The sequence below is a fragment of the Patagioenas fasciata genome, chromosome 2 (assembly GCF_037038585.1).
Source record: "Patagioenas fasciata isolate bPatFas1 chromosome 2, bPatFas1.hap1, whole genome shotgun sequence".
In the NCBI taxonomy this organism is placed as follows: Eukaryota; Metazoa; Chordata; class Aves; order Columbiformes; family Columbidae; genus Patagioenas; species Patagioenas fasciata.
The window spans coordinates 46,547,740-46,566,122 of NC_092521.1; the positions used below are offsets into that span (position 1 = coordinate 46,547,740).

At 45.1% G+C, this 18,383-nt stretch overlaps 1 protein-coding gene across 4 annotated transcripts in view; it reads left to right on the forward strand.

The window, feature by feature from the left end:
- Window positions 1-1,888: 1,888 nt before the first annotated feature.
- KLHL14 (kelch like family member 14) overlaps window positions 1,889-18,383 on the forward strand; it is a 66,857-nt gene continuing 50,362 nt past the window's right edge. The window contains exons 1-2 of one of the 4 annotated variants that reach the window (XM_071804158.1): window positions 1,889-2,435; window positions 4,088-5,070. In XM_071804158.1, coding sequence (XP_071660259.1) covers window positions 4,133-5,070 — 938 coding nt within the window. In that variant the 5' untranslated portion in view covers window positions 1,889-2,435; window positions 4,088-4,132. Of the gene's footprint in view, window positions 2,436-2,826; window positions 3,040-3,250; window positions 3,556-3,754; window positions 3,780-4,087; window positions 5,071-18,383 lie in introns of those variants that run through there. The other 3 variants (XM_065832388.2, XM_065832389.2, XM_065832390.2) reach the window with 3 other exon arrangements.

Consider the following 18,383-nt stretch of genomic DNA (forward strand, 5'->3'; position numbering starts at 1 on the left):
TGTCTTCACTTGAACAGGGTCAAAATCTAGGTGGCAAACAGAGTACAACTGGAAGGAAGGGGCAGGACAACAGGAGCAAAGCAAAGCAAAGGGTTTTACAAGCAGCATATGATGGTGTAATTAATTTGGGAAGAATACCATGCCCTAAAACAACAGCTGCCTAGTTTCTCTAGGAAATTTCTTGCAGAAATAATTGATGTCAAAGAGAGGACTAAGGCAGCTATCTGGTGAAGAAAAACAGAGAGGTACGGCAGAACTTCTTTTTTAAGGTCACCAGAGAATAAATGAAACCCAAACCTGCCTTGATGCCTTTCAGTTCCAGTCCTTTGCATTCCTGAGCAATCTGACTCCAGCTCTGTAAATGCATTGGCATCCTTGGCCAAGTCAAAGGGAAAGACCATGAGACCTGGCATTCAAAGTCCGCTCCTGGTGTGTATTTTAATTAACGGGAGCCAGAGTATTATCTGGGAAAGAGGAAGGGGCTTGTGGCTTTCACATCAGGTACAACTTTCTCTAAGTGCTCATTCCAGTCTCCTTTCATGCACATTTCATTCAAGGCCATCCATTCCACCTTTTTTTTTTTCTTTTTTTTCTTTATTTTTTTTTAATTTTTCTTTTGTTAGTTTTGTTTTGTTTGGGGTGGTTTGTTTGTTTTGGTGGTTTTGGTTTTTTTTGTTTGGTTGGTTTGGTTCTGGTTGGTTTTTTTGGTTTTTGGGTTTTTTTTGACAATTGTAGGTTTGACAACAGAGGAACAGAGCTATAAACGTGAGGGTACAATATATCATGAGGTAAAGCGTGGAGAACATGTCCTCTACCAAAATGCCCCTTGGTGGAAAGAAAAAGCCCTAAATGCCTACAATGAGAATTCCCTCTACTTCTTACAACTATAAAGGAGCAAAAACCAAAACAAAGCCCCAACCCGTGGGCTGTGCTGTGCACGTTTCTAGGCTATCAGCTATGGCAAAAAGTTGAAAGGTTATGTTTGTGAAATAGCAGCTGCTTTTCTGCCATTTGATTCAGGTTTCTGCATTGCAAAGTCTTGAAACCGAAAGACAAATCTGACAATATGCTAATCTCCCAATAAAAAAAAAAAAAAAAGTGACTTCTGAACCCTTATCTGTTGAAGAGCTGACAGTGAAGTTCAGAGACGGTTGTCTAACCAGACAAAACGATAGAGAAAATATGCTTTCAAACAAGATCATAAATCTTGAACAGTGCAGGGGAACAAATGTAAAGGGAACGTTTTACCACTAACACCATTTAGTAGCCTCACTTTCTTTCTCTCCCTTCCACCCCTCCAGCCTCATCATACTTGCAAGGAAGGAGGATGTATCCTGTCAATGCAATAATATAAATACAAGGGGGGTGGGGTGGGGGTGACAATATATCGGGTACTGAAATCAGACATTATTTCCATCACATCTGGGGTGCAGGGGGAGAGTAGAGACACAAAACAAATACTGTGCAACCTGAATACAACAGACTTTCCCCCACCCCCCCAGCAACACACACACACTCGCACACAAAAAGTTTGCATATTGCACAGGGTGCTTGAAGATCATAAATCTATGCATGAGAAAGATGTAGTGGAAATTTTTGGGGGGATTAGAGTTTATTTTTGTCATCTCTGTGAGACAGCTACTCATTCATCCAGATCACAGCTAAGAAAAAAGCTGGTCACAGAAATTAGCAGTTTCAGCTCAGCAGCAAAGTCGCCAGCCTGTGAAGGCAGAGAGAAATTGACTAATTAGCAATGCGCACTAAAACTTGACGGTTCTTTATAGAGAGAGAGAAGAGAGAGGGAGAGCGAGAGGGAGGGAGGCAGAGAGGAGGGGTGGGGGGGGGCTCGCTTTTTCCCCTTCTTTCTTCCAAAGATGTTTGAAATCGCAGTCATTTACGCTCGACAATTTTTACAATAGCCTTGAGCCATAATTTTGCGAGTCTCTCCAGCATCCATCCCCCTGTATGGTCTCTCTCCACTGGCCATGCACGACCGTTTCTCTCCCCAACCGTGGATTTCCTATTACTCTCGTTACGACTCACTGAGCCCCAGGCCCAAGGATAATGATGTGTTGTTTCTTGGTAGCATAATTTGTCACACGTACATTTTTTCTTCTTCTTCTCTTGCAGAAAGCTCTGTGCTCTCTCTCTCTCTCTCTTTCTCTCTCTCTCCTTCTCTCTCTCTCGTACATTTTCTTGCTGTTGCTAATTCATGGTGATCAAATGATGTACGACAAAATAAATTGTAAAGAGTGACTGCTCCGAGTTGGGAACCAGAAGGTTTTTTTTTTCTTTCTTTCTTTTCTCTCCTTTTTTTTTTCTTTTTTTTTTTTTTTTTTGGAAGGAGCAAGCAAACCTTTAAAAAGGAAGGACAATTGATTTTTTTGGGGGGGAGCTTAAGTGAACCTTTACTTTGGCAGCTGGTTGTGGAGCAGGTAAGTTTCTGGCCTTGTGTCTAGCCGTCTCTGTGCATTTTCTTGTGTCTCCTGATTTGTTTGTTGTTGGGGGAGAGGAAAGGGGTGTCTGTGTGTGCGCTGGAAGTGTGTGCCGGGGGAGGGGGGGGCAGTTGTGTAACGAACGCGTTTGCAGAATAAACTCCGATTGCAAGAAATGGGCAAAACGAGGCAGAAAGAAGGGGAGGGAGAAAGAGGAGGAGAGTGTGGGTGTATGTGCGTGTGTGTGTGTGTGCATGTATGTATGTGTGTGTGTGCGGTGGGGAGGGGGGATTGACCGGGTCCACTTAAAGGGAGAGGCTCCGGGAGGTTTCTGTTGCCGGCGGCGGGGCGCGGAGCGGGGTTCAGCCGCGCCGGGGCAGGGGAAGCGGCTGGAGGGAGCCCCGCACTGTGTCGATAAATCGGGCTGGGGGGGGGCGAAGGGAGGAAGAGGAAGCCCAGAGCTGACGAGGAGTGACTGAGCGCGTTGCAATGGCAGGAGCAGGTCTCGGCGGGATCCCGCTGAGGAGGAGGAAGAGCGGTGGCGGCGGCGCTCCGCGGGGCGAGATGCGACCAGCGCGGGTCGGTGACTGCGCAGTCCCCGCAGGTGCGGCCACAGCTCGGGGCTGCCCCGCCGAACCCCCTCCCCGGGCCGGGCACGGGGCCGGGGCAGAGGAGGCGCGGCGGGGCCCGGCCGGACCGGGGCCGCCGGGCAGGGCCCTGCTCCCCGCCGCCCCCGTCCGCCTCCCCCGTCCTTCCCCCAACATGAACTTCACGTAGTTACCGGAGTTACGGCAGCGGCGCCGTCTGCTGCGAGGAGAAGCGAGACAGGCAGGACAGCAGCGGGCGGCCCCTCGCCGGGCCCGGGGCTGCCGCTTCCCCACCCCCTCCCCGCCTCCTCCTCCGGGGTGCGAAGTATTGCAACCCCCCCCCCCAGTGAGTCCAGGAGCGGGGCTGAACTTCGGTGCCGGCCAGCGCCGGGTCCCCCGCTCCGGGCACGCCGCCCCCCGGCCCCGGAGAGGAAGCAGGTCCCGGCACCGCCGAGTTGCCTAAGCGTCCAGCGGGGTCGGGGGCTGGCGGCGGGCAGGGCTGTTCGCCTCCCCGGCAGAGTTTCAGTCACTTGGTAGTTTCTGTGGGCATCGCGGAGTTTGGGGGGGTGGGGAGGGAGGATATCTTACTTCCTGTGTGTTCGATTGTTTGGGTGGTTGGTGCGGGTTTGTTTTTTGGTTTTTTTTTTGGGGGGGGGGTGGCTCAGCTCTGAAAACGTCCCCGGTTTCCTCGCTCCTCCCCTGGAGAGCAAACCGGTGTGCACCGAGCAGGGAGGAGAAAGTGGTTGAGTGTGTGCATGTGAGTGTGTGTGGGGGAAAAGACGAGGAGAGGGGGATGGGGGTGGGAAAAAAAAAAAAAAAAGAAAGAAAGAAAAAAAAATCTCCAGCCCTCCCAAGTTGCGGCTCTTCCGAGCGAGCCCGTCCGTACTCGGGCCGGTGGGGAGCGGCTCGGCGGGCAGAGGGGAGCCCGTACCTCGGCCGCTCCCCCCCCGCCACCCGTGCGTACACGGCCGGGATGCACCCTCCGGGCCTCTAAAGCTCTGTGTTTATTGATGTGTTGTCCCGTGTGTCCCCCCACCCCGCTCTCCTCCCCACCCCTCTGCCCAGGTTGGAGGAGGGTTTAAAAGGCAGGTGTGTCGGAGGCCGCTCGCCATGTCCAGATCCGGGGACAGGACCTCCACCTTCGACCCCAGCCACAGCGACAACCTGCTGCACGGCCTCAACCTGCTCTGGAGGAAGCAGCTCTTCTGCGACGTGACCCTGACGGCCCAGGGCCAGCAGTTCCACTGCCACAAGGCCGTGCTGGCCTCCTGCTCCCAGTACTTCCGATCCCTCTTCTCCAGCGGCGGCGGGAGCGGCGGGCACCCCCACGCCCTGGGGCTGGGACCCGGCGCCCAGGACGGGCTGGGGGGCCCGCCGAAGGAGCCGCCGCCGCCGCAGCCGCAGGAGGAGCCAGGCACCCCGTCCTCCTCCCCGGAGGACAAACTGCTGGCCAGCCCGCGGGCCATCAACAACCTGGTGTTGCAGGGCTGCTCGTCCATCGGGCTGCGGCTGGTGCTGGAGTACCTGTACACGGCCAACGTGACCCTCTCGCTGGACACGGTGGAAGAGGTGCTGTCGGTCAGCAAGATCCTGCACATCCCACAGGTCACCAAGCTGTGCGTGCAGTTCCTCAACGACCAGATCTCGGTGCAGAACTACAAGCAGGTGTGCAAGATCGCCGCCCTGCACGGCCTGGAGGAGACCAAGAAGCTGGCCAACAAGTACCTGGTGGAGGACGTGCTGCTGCTCAACTTCGAGGAGATGCGCGCCCTGCTCGACTCGCTGCCCCCCCCCGTCGAGTCGGAGCTGGCGCTCTTCCAGATGTCCGTGCTCTGGCTGGAGCACGACCGGGAGACACGCATGCAGTATGCCCCGGACCTGATGAAGCGCCTTCGCTTCGCTCTCATCCCGGCGCCGGAGCTGGTGGAGCGGGTCCAGTCGGTGGATTTCATGCGCACCGACCCCGTCTGCCAGAAGCTGCTGCTGGACGCCATGAACTACCACCTGATGCCCTTCAGGCAGCACTGCCGGCAGAGCCTGGCCAGCAGGTGAGGGGGGCGGCGGGGAGGGGGGACCTTTCCTCACAGGCGTCCCCTCGGCGGCTCCTACCCGCGGGGGGCCGAGGGGGCGGGGAGTCCCCGCAGGGCGCGGGGCCGAGGCAGCGGCGGGCAGGGACCCCGCGGGGGCCGGGCCGGGCGCCGTCCGGCGGGGCAGGGAGCGGCGCGGCGGCTGCGGCCGGGCCGGGCGGCAGGAGCCCGCCCGCGGCAGCAGCTGGAGGGGGGCGGCGGTGCCGATCTGCCCGCCCCCAGCACCGCCAAACTTTTCGTCCCCTCCCCTCAGCCTGGTGGGGCCGCTGCGGCCGGGGGCGGGAGGGTGGGGGTTGGCGCCGCGCAGCGCCTGGCCGGCCGCTGGCCCTTCGTTGCGCGGGGAGCGGGCCCGGGGCGCCCAGGCGGCGCTAAGGGCCGGACCCACGGTAGGGCAGCGGCGGGGACGGAGGCCGCGTACGAGGCCGAGAGGCCTCCTCCTCGGCGGCCGGCGGGGTGAGCGGCGGCGGGGGCCTCCCAGGGCGTGTTGCCCCTCGGGAGCCCGGGCGGGGAGGCCGTGCCCGCCCGGCTCTCCGGCCTCCTGACGGGCTGGCGGCGATCGCAGCTGCCTCAGCCGTCGTGCCTGGTCCGTGGGGCTAAGACGCGAACAAGAGGGACCCCGGGCCCTGGGAACCTGTTGTTCTGTACAATAATTATTTATTATAGGCCATATTTATTTATTTATTTTCCCGCAATGTTACTTTTAACAAGGAGTTGCATCTTTAGGTTGTTTTAAGCTCTGATATCCAAGTCCTAAACCTAATTAGTTATTTTCGTAAATAACCGCATTATTTGTGCGTTTCCTGGTATACCTGGTATTTGGGTGATGTCCATAGCGTGCATGGAAACCTGTGACTTCATAGCCCTTATATCTGTGACATGCCAGTTATTTTCATTTAATAAGGTAATGAATCATGATATCAGAGATTGACAATATGAGGCTGGTAGTAGAAACTGAAAGCACAGCGTGTAGTTTAATGAGCAGTAAATATACCCTAAATGAAGGGGATATTTATGTTTTTGTCTTTTAAAATACGTTTATACTTCATTTCATTCAAAAATTGAAAGATAATACCATCTTTCAAGTACAGTGGCACAGTAGCGTAGAAATCAAAGCACACTTTGTATAATTCAGCTTTTTAACTAATAGGTCCGTATTATTAATGACTTAGGAACAAGAAAAACTAGTACGTTATTATATATTTTATATAATACGCTCTGTTAGCATTAATGTATTCTTTGCATCTTCATGTAATAGGTACCCCAATGATTTAACTTTGAAAATGCTGTGCTTTCTTTTATTATCTCTGGCTAGCGCCTCTGTTAGTGTTTTGTTGTGCTTATCACCTTGCTGTCTAACCGACTCTTACTCCGAAATCCTACAGTAAAGGACAAATCGCGGCATTTTGCAGTGTAGCGTATTTTTCAGACGCTGTTGTTGCAGCTGGTCCGTACCCTTTGCATTTCAGTATTCAAAACTGTTGACTCTCAAAAATGCAAACTCCACCGCGTCCTTCTCAGTGGTGATTCTGCATGCTGCTGGGGGCACACCTGGGCTCGTGTCCTGGTGGATTGCTGAGATACCAGCCGGCTTGGTTCAGTGAAGATACCTTCCAGCTTCACTGGTCCATGTCATTTGAAGGATATGTAGCGGTGTTCTGACCACTGAATGCTTACAAGTGTCATGGATGCTGCAAGAATCTGATACCCCTGGTGCTGGGAGCTGCCTCTCCCTGTGAGCAGGACTGTACACAAAAGGGACACACTTTTAGTAGACCTAGATTAGATTCTAAGTTGCACTTACTTGATGACTTACAGGGTACTCCACGTATCACAAACAGCACGTTTTTTGTTTGTACTAGGTTTGTGTGTCTGTGAAGAGAGTGTTATTTCAGAGACCCTTAACAGTAGTGGAAGAAACTGTACTGTCACCTTCTCGACTTTAATGTGTGTTTAATGACAGTGTCGTAACTAGCTTCTCTTGATTGGGCTCTACAGTGGTGGTGAAATCGGACTAAAACTATTTAGAGTTTTTTTGTTTATAAGCAGGCATTAGAACTTACTCAAAATGTTAACATTGGAGATGTTGAAATGCTCTGTGATAGAGAATACAATCAGTGTATTTTCATTTTGGGTCTTGAATGGTACTCCTGGGAATTTGTGAAGGTCACGAAGGCTGGTCTTTGAATCTTAATAGTTTTAAGATTTCATCAGGCTACCTAAGTGCCTTCTTAAACATGAATGAAGAAACAAAATAAACATACCTAGGGCTACAGAGATTTCCGGACTTGTCCTTCCTGTTACTCATAGTTTCTTTAAAGCTGCAGTGACAGGTGTCACTCAGTAAAATTGTATTTTAAGGAACAAAATCTGAAAATAGTTTCTTAAGTTACAGAAGGAAATCTTAAAAGTAACTAACAATTAAGTACGTGTGAAAATAGATTAAAAATATTAGACAGAAAAGGACTTTGAAACTTTGATTACTTTTTCTGTGAGCAGTGGTGACCTTGGTAATTTGAAATTTAAAGTTTAATGAAAGGTCATTCACCAATGATTCACATGTCTTTAGAAAGAGATTAACTATTCCTCCTGTGCAGTGTAATGTATACTGCATGGTACAGTATTGGTCAGTGAGAAATACAAGCAGCACAGTGCCATAGCCACCTGCTTACTGAAGAAATAAGGAGAATTGCACTCAGAATTAGAACTTGCCAATAATTTTTCTACATTTTCAAAACAAAAATATTTTTTTTGTAACACACTACTTGAAGTGTGTACTCATATGTACGTACATATCCATATGCCACTTTAGAGTACTTTGGAGTTGGGGCTGTATATATTTCTTTAACAAAACGAGTGTAATGGTAAGCTCAAAATACAGTGATCCTTCTTTGAAATGTAACTGTAAAAATAGCACCGATTCTTTCTGTAAGCTTATTTTTTATGTGGTAAATCACATGTGCTCACTTTTCTGTTGAACACAAGTTTTTGTTCTTGTCAGGGCTGGAGGAAAGCAATTTTGGATCTTAAGAACCAGTCTGCACACTGTGAATGGAGTTATTTATAAAGTTTGTGCTACAAATGCAGGTCCTACAGCACAAGTGATGCTGGGGCTAGAAGGCACCCAGATTGTCTTTTATGCCACAGTGAAAAACACTATTTACCTCCAGGGAGAGCAGATTTTTTTTTTTCCATGAAATTTCCTGAAAGAAGGTGACACTTGAACTCCCTCCTGCATTTTTGCAAAATTATTTTTCCAAGTGCAGCAACTAAACAATCATTGTTTAAAAAGTTGAGGAATGATGTTCCTGACTTGTGAACCTTGCTGTGCAGTCGGAGGTTCAGGACTTTGCCACGGGGGGTGGATTTTTTGACTCTGATCTGGCATTCAATCAGGTGCTCAATTCTAAGCAAGTTAGTAAATCTGTTGACTTTGATCTCCCTTTTCGAGGTTAATGCTGGAGCTTTCTGGCCTCTGTGATCCTCACCTACAGTAGGGCGTCAGCACACAAGCTGCTGTTAAAGCCTCTTGAGGCACAGTCAGTTTTGCCATCAGTAGGAAAAATCCCACTTGATTTCAGCATGAACTGAATCAGGCCCATTACGGTGACCATGAACATCAGGCTTAAGTGACATTTGTATGTCCCTGAGAGACACAGGTAACTCTGTGCTGTGTCATGTTTTCTGTCCTTCTGAGAAGAAAATGCATTTAGATAGAGGAGCGTTCATCTTCCAGTTATTTATTTGACTCTCGGGACTTTACCAGAGTATTGAGTTGAATGAAATGCCTCTGTACTTTATTGTGTAATATAATATCTTTTATACAATACACGGTATGTGTTTTCAATTTTTAAAAAGGTCTGGGTTAGAGCATTACCATGTTGCTGGAAAGAATTTCACTTTTAAAGATGAGTGAGCTAGTGAGAATTATTACTGCTTCCATGTTTACTTGCAGCAACGAAAATGGTTAAAAACACGTCACTGCTATGAGACGCTGAGCTTTTAACTTTAATTTTGCTTGTACTAAGGCACAATATAGCTGTAGACAGAGACCGGAGCATTATGGAAAAATATTTAAATTAAAGGACTTACTATTAAATGTTTTTACCTAAATATTGTGGCTTTTTTATAGAACATTCCTGTGATTTTATGGTTCCGCTTACCTGCAACTATTTACAATGGCTTCTGTTCCAGACAGAGATGTGAAGATAGGCTGTGTGGGGAGAAGCAGCCCCTTCGGCCTGGGAGTTGTTTGTCAGCTGCAGGACACATGCAGCTCTGCTCAACATCCATGGGCATGTGGGCTGGTTTGCTGGCAGAGCAGCAGATAGATGTCTGTACAGCTGCATCAGGTACCTGAAGGCAGAGGGGTGTGAGGAAAGTGAAGCTGAGAGAGGAAAAGGCAGAAAAAGAAAGGATTAAGGTAGCCCAGTGGAGAAACAGGACGTAAATAGCGGAAGCAAGGAAGTACAAATGAGTGAAAAGGGGAGAGAAGAGCACTTTTGAAGGGAGCAAGGTGAAAGAATAGGTTACTACATAAGAAAGGAGACAAGCAGAACAAAAAAAGACCTTGGCAGAGAAGAGAGGGAATGAAGCAAAAGGAAAAAACCCTAATTCTTAGCAGAAGCAGCATCTGTTGTCAATAACAGCTGAGTATTTCAGTTTCTGGTAAAGCTATTTCGGATGTGGGGGAGGAAAAATGGATGTGGATTGAGGATCTGACCTGAAATTTGATAAGTCGTGGGCAGGAAATATGGAATTAAAAAAAAAAAAAAAGAGAAAAAAAGAGAAAAAGACAAAGCGATAAGAAGGCTAAGCCTGATTGTGCTGTTTCCTGGGTTCAGTGAAGTCCCAGCATTCACAAACCCAGCTGTTTTTCTGTACTTTTGTTCCCTGGACTATTAGACCTTGGGGAGATTAGAAGTGCAAATTCTAGTCTTGCTGAAATTAATTATAGGGGGTTTTATTTTTCTTTAATTTCAGGGAAGAGAGGGTGTCATCCACAGTGTTTAGTGTTACATAATATTAGTGAAAATGACAGTAAATTAAACAGTGACAAGTGATGAAGATGATATGACCAGTTTTCATTCAGTAGGAAGGTGATAACTGTTGAAGAAGGAAAATGTAAAGTGCTGAACAGTGTGAGATGCTAGCATTTATGTGGAAGACATATAACCAGTTTTACTTTATACAAAGGAGATTAAAAATTTGAAGAATCCTTGGCAGTTAAACAATTTCCTTCTTAAATGCTATTTGTCTGCAAATCTCACAGACTGTAGTTAGATTTGACTTGTTTTTCTACTGAGATTTCTGTAGGATGCCAGTAGGGCACGTTTGATGGTTGTAAAAATTTGCTTGTTTTTCACTGAAGTACGTTGTTGTGTGTTCTGACAGCCGCTTGCCTATCCCTTTGTGATCCTGACACCAATATTTGTATTTTTAACTAATATTCATTCTCATGGTTAATTGCAAGTGAGAAATATTTCAGACCCCAAATTAACATTCGGATAAAAATCATACCTAAAAATGTATGTGAATTAATTATTAACATTTGCATTACGGTGTGGATGAAGTGAATGTGAGGCTCCAGTTTATTTTAGTGGGCTTTGGATAGGGTATTATGTGCCTGAATTAATATGAGGAAATTGTACCTGTGCCAGGACTCTCTCAGCTGAGCTGCAGAAGGAAGACTGACACATTAAAGGCTGTGGGGAAGTGAACCACAGACCTGTAGTCAGTTTAATCCTGGTTAGTCTCACCTACTTGCCTTGCTTGCCTTATGTGCATTCATTTGCCTCTATAGACAGGCTAGTTCTGAAGTGTAAGTGGAGAAATGTTGAGTATCCAAGAGAGAGGAAGGGTTGGAGCTCAGGTTAGGGTCAGAGGCAGCACTCTTCTCCTAAAAGGACTGCTGTGGGTCAGAACAGTCCTTGAGAGCCTTCTTAAAGACATGTACGTCCTGGCTGGTAAAATCCTTGAGGGCTGCGGTGGCACAGGTCATAGCCAGTTTCTTGACACAGTTATAGTACTTGTTAGAACAAACATAATTTATGGAGGGCATTTAGTGGACTTTCTTATGGGCAACCATCTTTCCAGCAGCCGTAGATGAAGAAGGGATGCCAAGTACCATGTGCAGGTACTTCTCTTCCCCTGACAGCCAGTGGCCTCATCAGGGGTACTAGTTGGGATAATCGCCTTTGTAAACTGCCAGCCCCTCCTGATTTATGTCCTTAGCTGACACATGGTCCCAGTACCTCCAGCACCTCCCCCACCTCCTGCCCTCCTTTGCTCCAGAGCTTCAGTTCCTCAAAATCCGCTACTTCAAAGGCTTTTGGTTGTCCAAAATAACTCATTTTCCCTTACCAGCCTGCCTCACAGGCTCCTCCTTGCTCCCGGGCCACTCTGCCAGATAGGGCTCTTCCCGAGATCCAGCCTGCCTGAGCTTCACCTCCACCTGTTCCTTCTCTTGAATCCTCTGCTGCCATGGCCCCTGGCGCCTTGGTGCCCCTTTCCACCAGGCTGCCTTCCTCACCCACACCGATGCTGACTGCTCCAGACCTCCAGACCTTGGGTCTCTGGAGGCTGCTGTGGCTGGTTGGGCTGTGCTGCTCCTTGGCTTTGTCACCCTGCCTCTTCTACCACTTGAAGCAACTTTAAGTATCTGCATCTGCTTGTCCAAACTCTTTTTCCAAGAGAGGAAATCTTCCACTGGATTTCAAGGCACCTTGTTCTAGAAGGAAAATGAAGTTAAAAAAGATAATCTTACTAAACTGCTCAAACTGAGGGCAAAGAGCCTGGGAAAATGGGAGCTTCTTCCTCAAATGCTGTACTTAAGCAAAATTCCCCCTTCCACCACCTGCAACTGTCTGTGCAGCTCCTTACAAATACTGTAGGTACCTAAAAGAACGGAGCTGTCTGCCATGAGGTCCTGTGCTGCTCTTGCCCATGCTTTGACAGCACAATCCAGGACTGTCCTGTCAGGGAGAACGTAGGTCACACGTGGTGCAGAGTCTTCTGCATAAGGAAGTTCCGTCTCAAAGTCCTCTTGGTATGAATTATATTACACTTAGGGTGTACCTTTTACAAATGGAGTGTGCTGTAGGATCACAGTGAGCATCACACACACCTGTCTTGACTGCCTGTGTGTCCTATCTGAGGCTTCTGTGTTCACTCTTTGCCTGATGTGTGTCCCCTTCATGTGGAGAGAGGAGACAGAAAGGAGAGGGTCTTTAAGCCATGTTGTGGCCTGGAGTCAATATAATTTTTTCCTTATGGGAGAAGAATTCGGAGGTTCTGACTCTCTAACTGCTGAGCGGTAAATGAAACAGAGCTGAGACAGTGTAATTGTTTGGATTTGTACTTGAAGAAAAAGTACAGCAAGCCTTGGGGACAAGTGGAGTGAGGAGAGCAAACGTAGAACACAAAATCAACAGAAAATAGTTGACCAGGAAAAAGGCTTTGGTTCTGTTAAACTGGCGTTATGGAAAAAATCCTAATAATGTGTACAAACACTGTTTTATCTTTTCGAACAGCTCCTGCTTTCTAAAAATCAGAGCAGTTGTCTAAATCATAGCCAAGTTTGTTATCTTTTGCAAAGTATAGCCTGCATAGATTGAGCAGGAAGTTAATAGGAATCCTGAATTAAAGTTTTGAGCTGGAATTCGCTGCTCTGTAAACATTTCTCTTGTTGATTTTGTTGAAACAGATCCTGTCTGGTATTACAGGTTCACCAAAGGACCATCTAAAGAAATTAAATATGTGAAGTTGATGTTCATTAGTAGATACTTTCAGGCATCATTTTTCATATTTGCTGCCTCCCTGCAATTTTCTTTAAAGACCGTCGTGCCTAGTACTTAGTAGTCGACACTTCTTGCTATGTTCTTGGAAAGCAAACAATGAACTTTGAGCAAATATTATCAGCTGCCAAATTCAGTGGAAGCAGACAGTTCGCAATGAAACTGGAAGTAAGTAGAAATTGGTGGCACAGTTGGTTCTTCCTGCCTTCCCTGTCTGCTGCTTCCTTTTAGGAAAAAAAAAGAGCAGTGGAAAAGGTAACCAGTCATTGTTTGGGTGACACAGCAGCAAGTTGTGTTTCTTCTCCTCGGTCTCCTAAGGAAAAGAAACCTCAGCTGGGGAGAACACAGCTTCTGATACAGAGGCATCCTGTCATCATGGGCATATAGAATTAAACAAAAAAAAGGACCTTCTTCAATTTTCACAGTCTGAAAATCAAAAATGAGGATTTCACCACCCTGAAACCTTCTATGAACGTTTCCTGTTTAACATCTGTGTCTAAAACAAACAAAAAATCCCACAAAAGCAAACAAACCCCAAAACAAAAACAACAGAAACAAACTAACAAAAAACAAGGAGGTGGGGAAGGGAAAGCAAATTGGAAAAGCATCCAACTTTGGCATTGTCTTTAGTTTTATTTTTAAAAGTGTCAGGATCAATGAGGGTTTCTATGAGGTTTTTCAGAACTTCAAACAGTATGGCAAATCAGTTGTTCACATAGTTTTGCCATTAAGATTCATGACATGGGAGGTTTTGTGACTCATTTACCAACATAAGCTTTGTTAGTAAAATTCCTTTGATTTGAGTCCCTTACAATGTTTCAGACAGTCACTGTGTGGCTCATAAGGATATCTTCAGCATTCAGATCTCAGTGAGACTTGTTTTCAAATGATCTGTTTGTGTAGATATTGTCACTATAGAAGTACTGTTCATGATCTCACATAGGCAACACATCTATTAAAGCCTGTCTCAACTATAAGGAACAAGCGTTGTGTATGAATACAGCAACCTTGGCAGTACTCTGTACAGGAAAGCTACTGAGCATCTTTCTGGGGAGCTGTACCAGTCTCCTGTCAACATGAAGAGTAAGCTGGTAATACAGGGAGGCAAAGATGAGAAGGACATTCCTGTGTGTTCCTCCCAAAGGAACGCTGGTGGTAGATGCCACTTTTTCAGTATAGTTGCCCATCCATAAGCTGCCGATTAGTTCAGAGACTTTTATGCCAAAAGGGGGGGACATTGCCTTTAAAAATCTTCCAGCTAAAAGAATAACTCTTGAATATTTACTTAGAGAGCAATCCACATTAGAAATGGCAGTGGTATTGGATTCAGAAAGAAAAATTGGGTATTCAGAGCTCCATACAGATTATAAGTTATTTTAGTAGAGGGAATGGAAAATCATCTGGCAAATGTAGGAATAAAGGAAACATGAACTTGTCAGGTAACTTCACAACAGTTGAGTGTGGCCTGTCAGACAAAAGGTTCACTTACCCTTAGACTTCTGCTTTTTAGATAGAGGCAAAAAGGGAAGATTGTTGGAGTAAACAGTGACTTTCCTTTTTTACTCTGCATTTATTAAAAAAAAAAAAAGCATAAGACAAAGAATAAAATTCTAGTAGATTCAGAGGACAAAACCAACAATCAATGCCTGCAGCAAATCATTCCAAACTTAGTATTTATGTTGCTAAACTTAAGTCTGTCAGTGGTCAGCAACATGTGTTAAACGAGCAAGAGAGCAGGTGTCTCTTGGGCATCACCAAACCTCTTCAGTGAATATTACGGTGAGCTCTGCTGCAAAGGAAGCTTGTGCTTGGGGCCTTCTGCTAAGCATGCACTAAACTGAATTATAAGACTCGTTGTCAGGTATAGTATTAATAGAAAGCTTTTTCACATTCTTTCAAGTGTGCCTTGGGCAATAGACGTGCCATAGAAGACTCGGAAAAATCTGGTCATAAAGCAACATTCATACACTCAGCATATTTTTGAACATATTTTGTACCTAAGAACTAAATAATTGCTTGGTCATAATTCGCAAGAGACCTCCACATGCTTTAAGTTTTGACAAAATTGAGATATTCTTTTAGGTCTGTACTTTGCCCACAAGAAGAACGATATTCCTGGTGGGTCAGAGTTTCAGCAGACGTCTGACCTGCAGGACTTGGTCTGGTAACTGTGAGGGCTTATATCCTTCCCCTGGCAGTGCTATAGGGTTAAGAGATTCTAGATGGCTATTCACCTATAGGTTGTGATGTCCATTAATTCATTTATTGTGATAACAAAACCTCGCGAAATTTCTCCGTCCAAAATAATTTTTACATCGTGTCTTCTGGCTTTCATCAAGTTCATAGTTAAATTCCTGGATAATTATACTTTCTGTCTATTAAACATGTGTTGCCAGTCATGGCTGTCTTTGCAGTCAACCACAGAAGCCAAAATCCATTGAAATAAGCAGTTTTCATGTGACAATTTTGTTGCACTGAAATGCCTATCCAAAAGTGGGGAAGGTGACTGTCAAAGATCTCATCACATGTTCTGTGAAGGCAAAACAGTTTCTTCAGTCACGGATAAATGGATGCTTGCAGCATCGGTTCAGATTTGCAGACTGCAGCTAGATTCCCCATTAAATTTTTATTGGACACAATGCTCCTTCAGGTGCTTTTTTAGAAGAAAAAGGCTGCTAAGGACTGTTGTGGTTTCTGAAGATTAGATTAAGTTTTCAGAGTTAACAAACAAAAGGTCTGCAACTGATTGGGACAGTATATTTATGTCTTTGTTACCGTGAGATCAGTATCTAAACCTCACTGCAACATTTTGGTTAATATGGACACTTTTTCTGACATTCTTGCTACTTCTTATTTTGACAGTACCTCTGTGTCAGCCACCAGTTTCTCAGATCCTTTGATGTAATGAGATTTGTGGATTTAAGTAAAATTCACCACTCATTCACCTGCTTTTGCTGAATCTGGGCTGGTTTTCTGACTGTTTTCGTTTGCACCTGAGTTTAGTGAGAAAACACCTCCAGTTCAGTTTGGCTCTGCTGCGTTTGAGGTCAGCATTTGAGCACTCAAGGCATCCCATGTCTGTGAGAGCCCTGTTCTGAACAGCCACCTGGCTAGCTCTATAATCAAAGCCATGGTGATAACCTATATTTAAAGAGAATCAGTTATCCAGATTTTTTGTTTTATTATAGCCCTGAGTTAGAGGAAAGTATAGTTGGATAGTTTTTTTTTTTATTGTTTACCATGATCACCTACCTGTATGTCCAAGATGCACCTTTCTTACTGATGTGTAACACTACACTGAATACATTAAGAAGCACAGGACTATCACGTCATCGTTTTATTGTATTTCTTTGCATTCACTAATGCAAAGGGGAGCTTTATTGCATTGTTTAAAAACTGGAAGAGTCTGGAGCCAACCTGTTGTTTGAGGCTTGTTTTCTTGCCAGCCTTGGTAGAATGAACTTCTACTAATTGCCCAGATAAGGAAAACCCATCAGTGCAAGTTTGATGGATATGCTAATAAACAATGTACAGTAAGAGTATTTCCCATTCATGCATTTTACATTAACATGAGATTATCAAGATTGCAAAAGAGCTTTGGGTAGGAGTGGTTGTCAGGAGTATTGAGCTCTATTTCTGTCTTTTCTGCTGATACTTTACTCTCTTGGGCTCAGCATCTTGCCCTGTGTATTCACAGTTCGTTTAGACTATGGGCTAGTGACCTGAGTTTTAGAGCTGATGCACATCTGCTGCTACGTTGGAAGTGAGCAGGATTTACATATGTTGATGGGTATTCGACATCTCCGAAAACAAAGCAACTTTCATGAGTTACCGAATTCCAAGTTTGGTGTGCCTGAAGGAAATTATACAAGTCTGAAAACATTGACTTTAAAATACACTTTGGTTTCCGATCTTCCAAGTAGACAAAATAAATTTTCCATCGCATGGGGTACCCAGGAACTTAATTAAGGTGAATTAAGTGGTTTAGAATCTTTGCAGAACAAGAACTGTAAAGTGTGTATGTAATAATAACAGCAACGTGTATGTTCATCAATGAGAACTTGAGTTTTGTATTCTAGTTATAATAAATGCTTTTGGAATAAGATATGGATAAGTTTATCTCAGCTTTTTGCCATGACATCAGCCTGCCAGGTCATGGTTAACATTATTTTAGCCTTCCCTGACCACGACCCACAACTGTTAATTGAACATGAGATGATAATAATAGCCTTGCTAGGGACACTGTGAACCACAGTATGTAACAGAATAGGGTATTACACTGTGAAATAAGGACTATGAAAAGGGAGTGTTTCAGATACAATGCACAGCGTTTCACGTGGTAATGTTATCTGAACAGCAAACATGTGGTAAAGCAAGAAAAGGAGAAACTTTACCTTGCTAAGGTATTACACATATTTCTAAATCCTGCCTTCATTGTAGTGTTTCACTGAATGATATTTTTATTAATATTGGGGAAAGTCTTCTGCATATAAGCAGTGATCATTTCCATGTCTCTCGTATTTTAGAATGTATTTTAAGATTTTAGCAGTACTACTTGGTGCAGTATGAAACACAAATATAATGTAATAGATTTAATTTTTTTTTCAAAACCTAAAATGTAGCAGTTCACACTGAACCTTAAAAATAAGAATTGGCTCCAAGAGAACACATCACTTTAAAACATGCATATCTTTAGTAACTGTATTATGTTTACTTGATTCACTGGATGAACTTTCGAGATAGTTTAATTTGATACTTTGAGTAAAAGAACCCACCTCTTCTTTGCCACGTGAGAGTTCCCTGTTCTTTTGGTGGAGACTGTGCTGGTTATTAAGCTCTTATTAAACTTCTTATTAAGGGCTTCTGTTCATGCAACTTCCCATTTTAAACATGTAAAATAATAAATATTTTTAAACATTCCCATGTAGCAGTGCTGCTCCATCTCAAGAAACAGTAGCTTCTCTGATTGTTTAGCTGAAAAAGTAATGTTAAGGATAGTTGCAGCTGCCAAAGTCTGGAAACTCGGGAGTTACATCTGACATTTCATTCTTCACTTTAGCTATTGAGCCTTGGCCATTCATTGGTATTTCACAGTGCTGTGGAGTTAGAAGGGAGTTTTACAGATGAAAGATGAAAATCAAAATAAATTCCTTTATCAAGCAAACCTTGCAAAGGCATTCTGAATTTTACAATACACAGGGAGTTGATTGTGATATAACATACAACACAAGAGGGTTGGAATAAACAATTTATTCTCTATCGTTAGGGATGACCATGCATAACTGACTTATGGCTCTGGTTTGCTCTGCCACTTGTTACGTGTGCAGTCATCCCTAACTTCATACAAAAATAGTTTATCATACTCCTGAGTTGCATAGTTTTTATAAACTGTTCTCTCATTAAAAACTTTACTGGGTAGATTTAACGTTTCCAGATGCTAGCAATGCTTCTGAGAAGCTTTGCCCAGAGCTTGGTCTCACT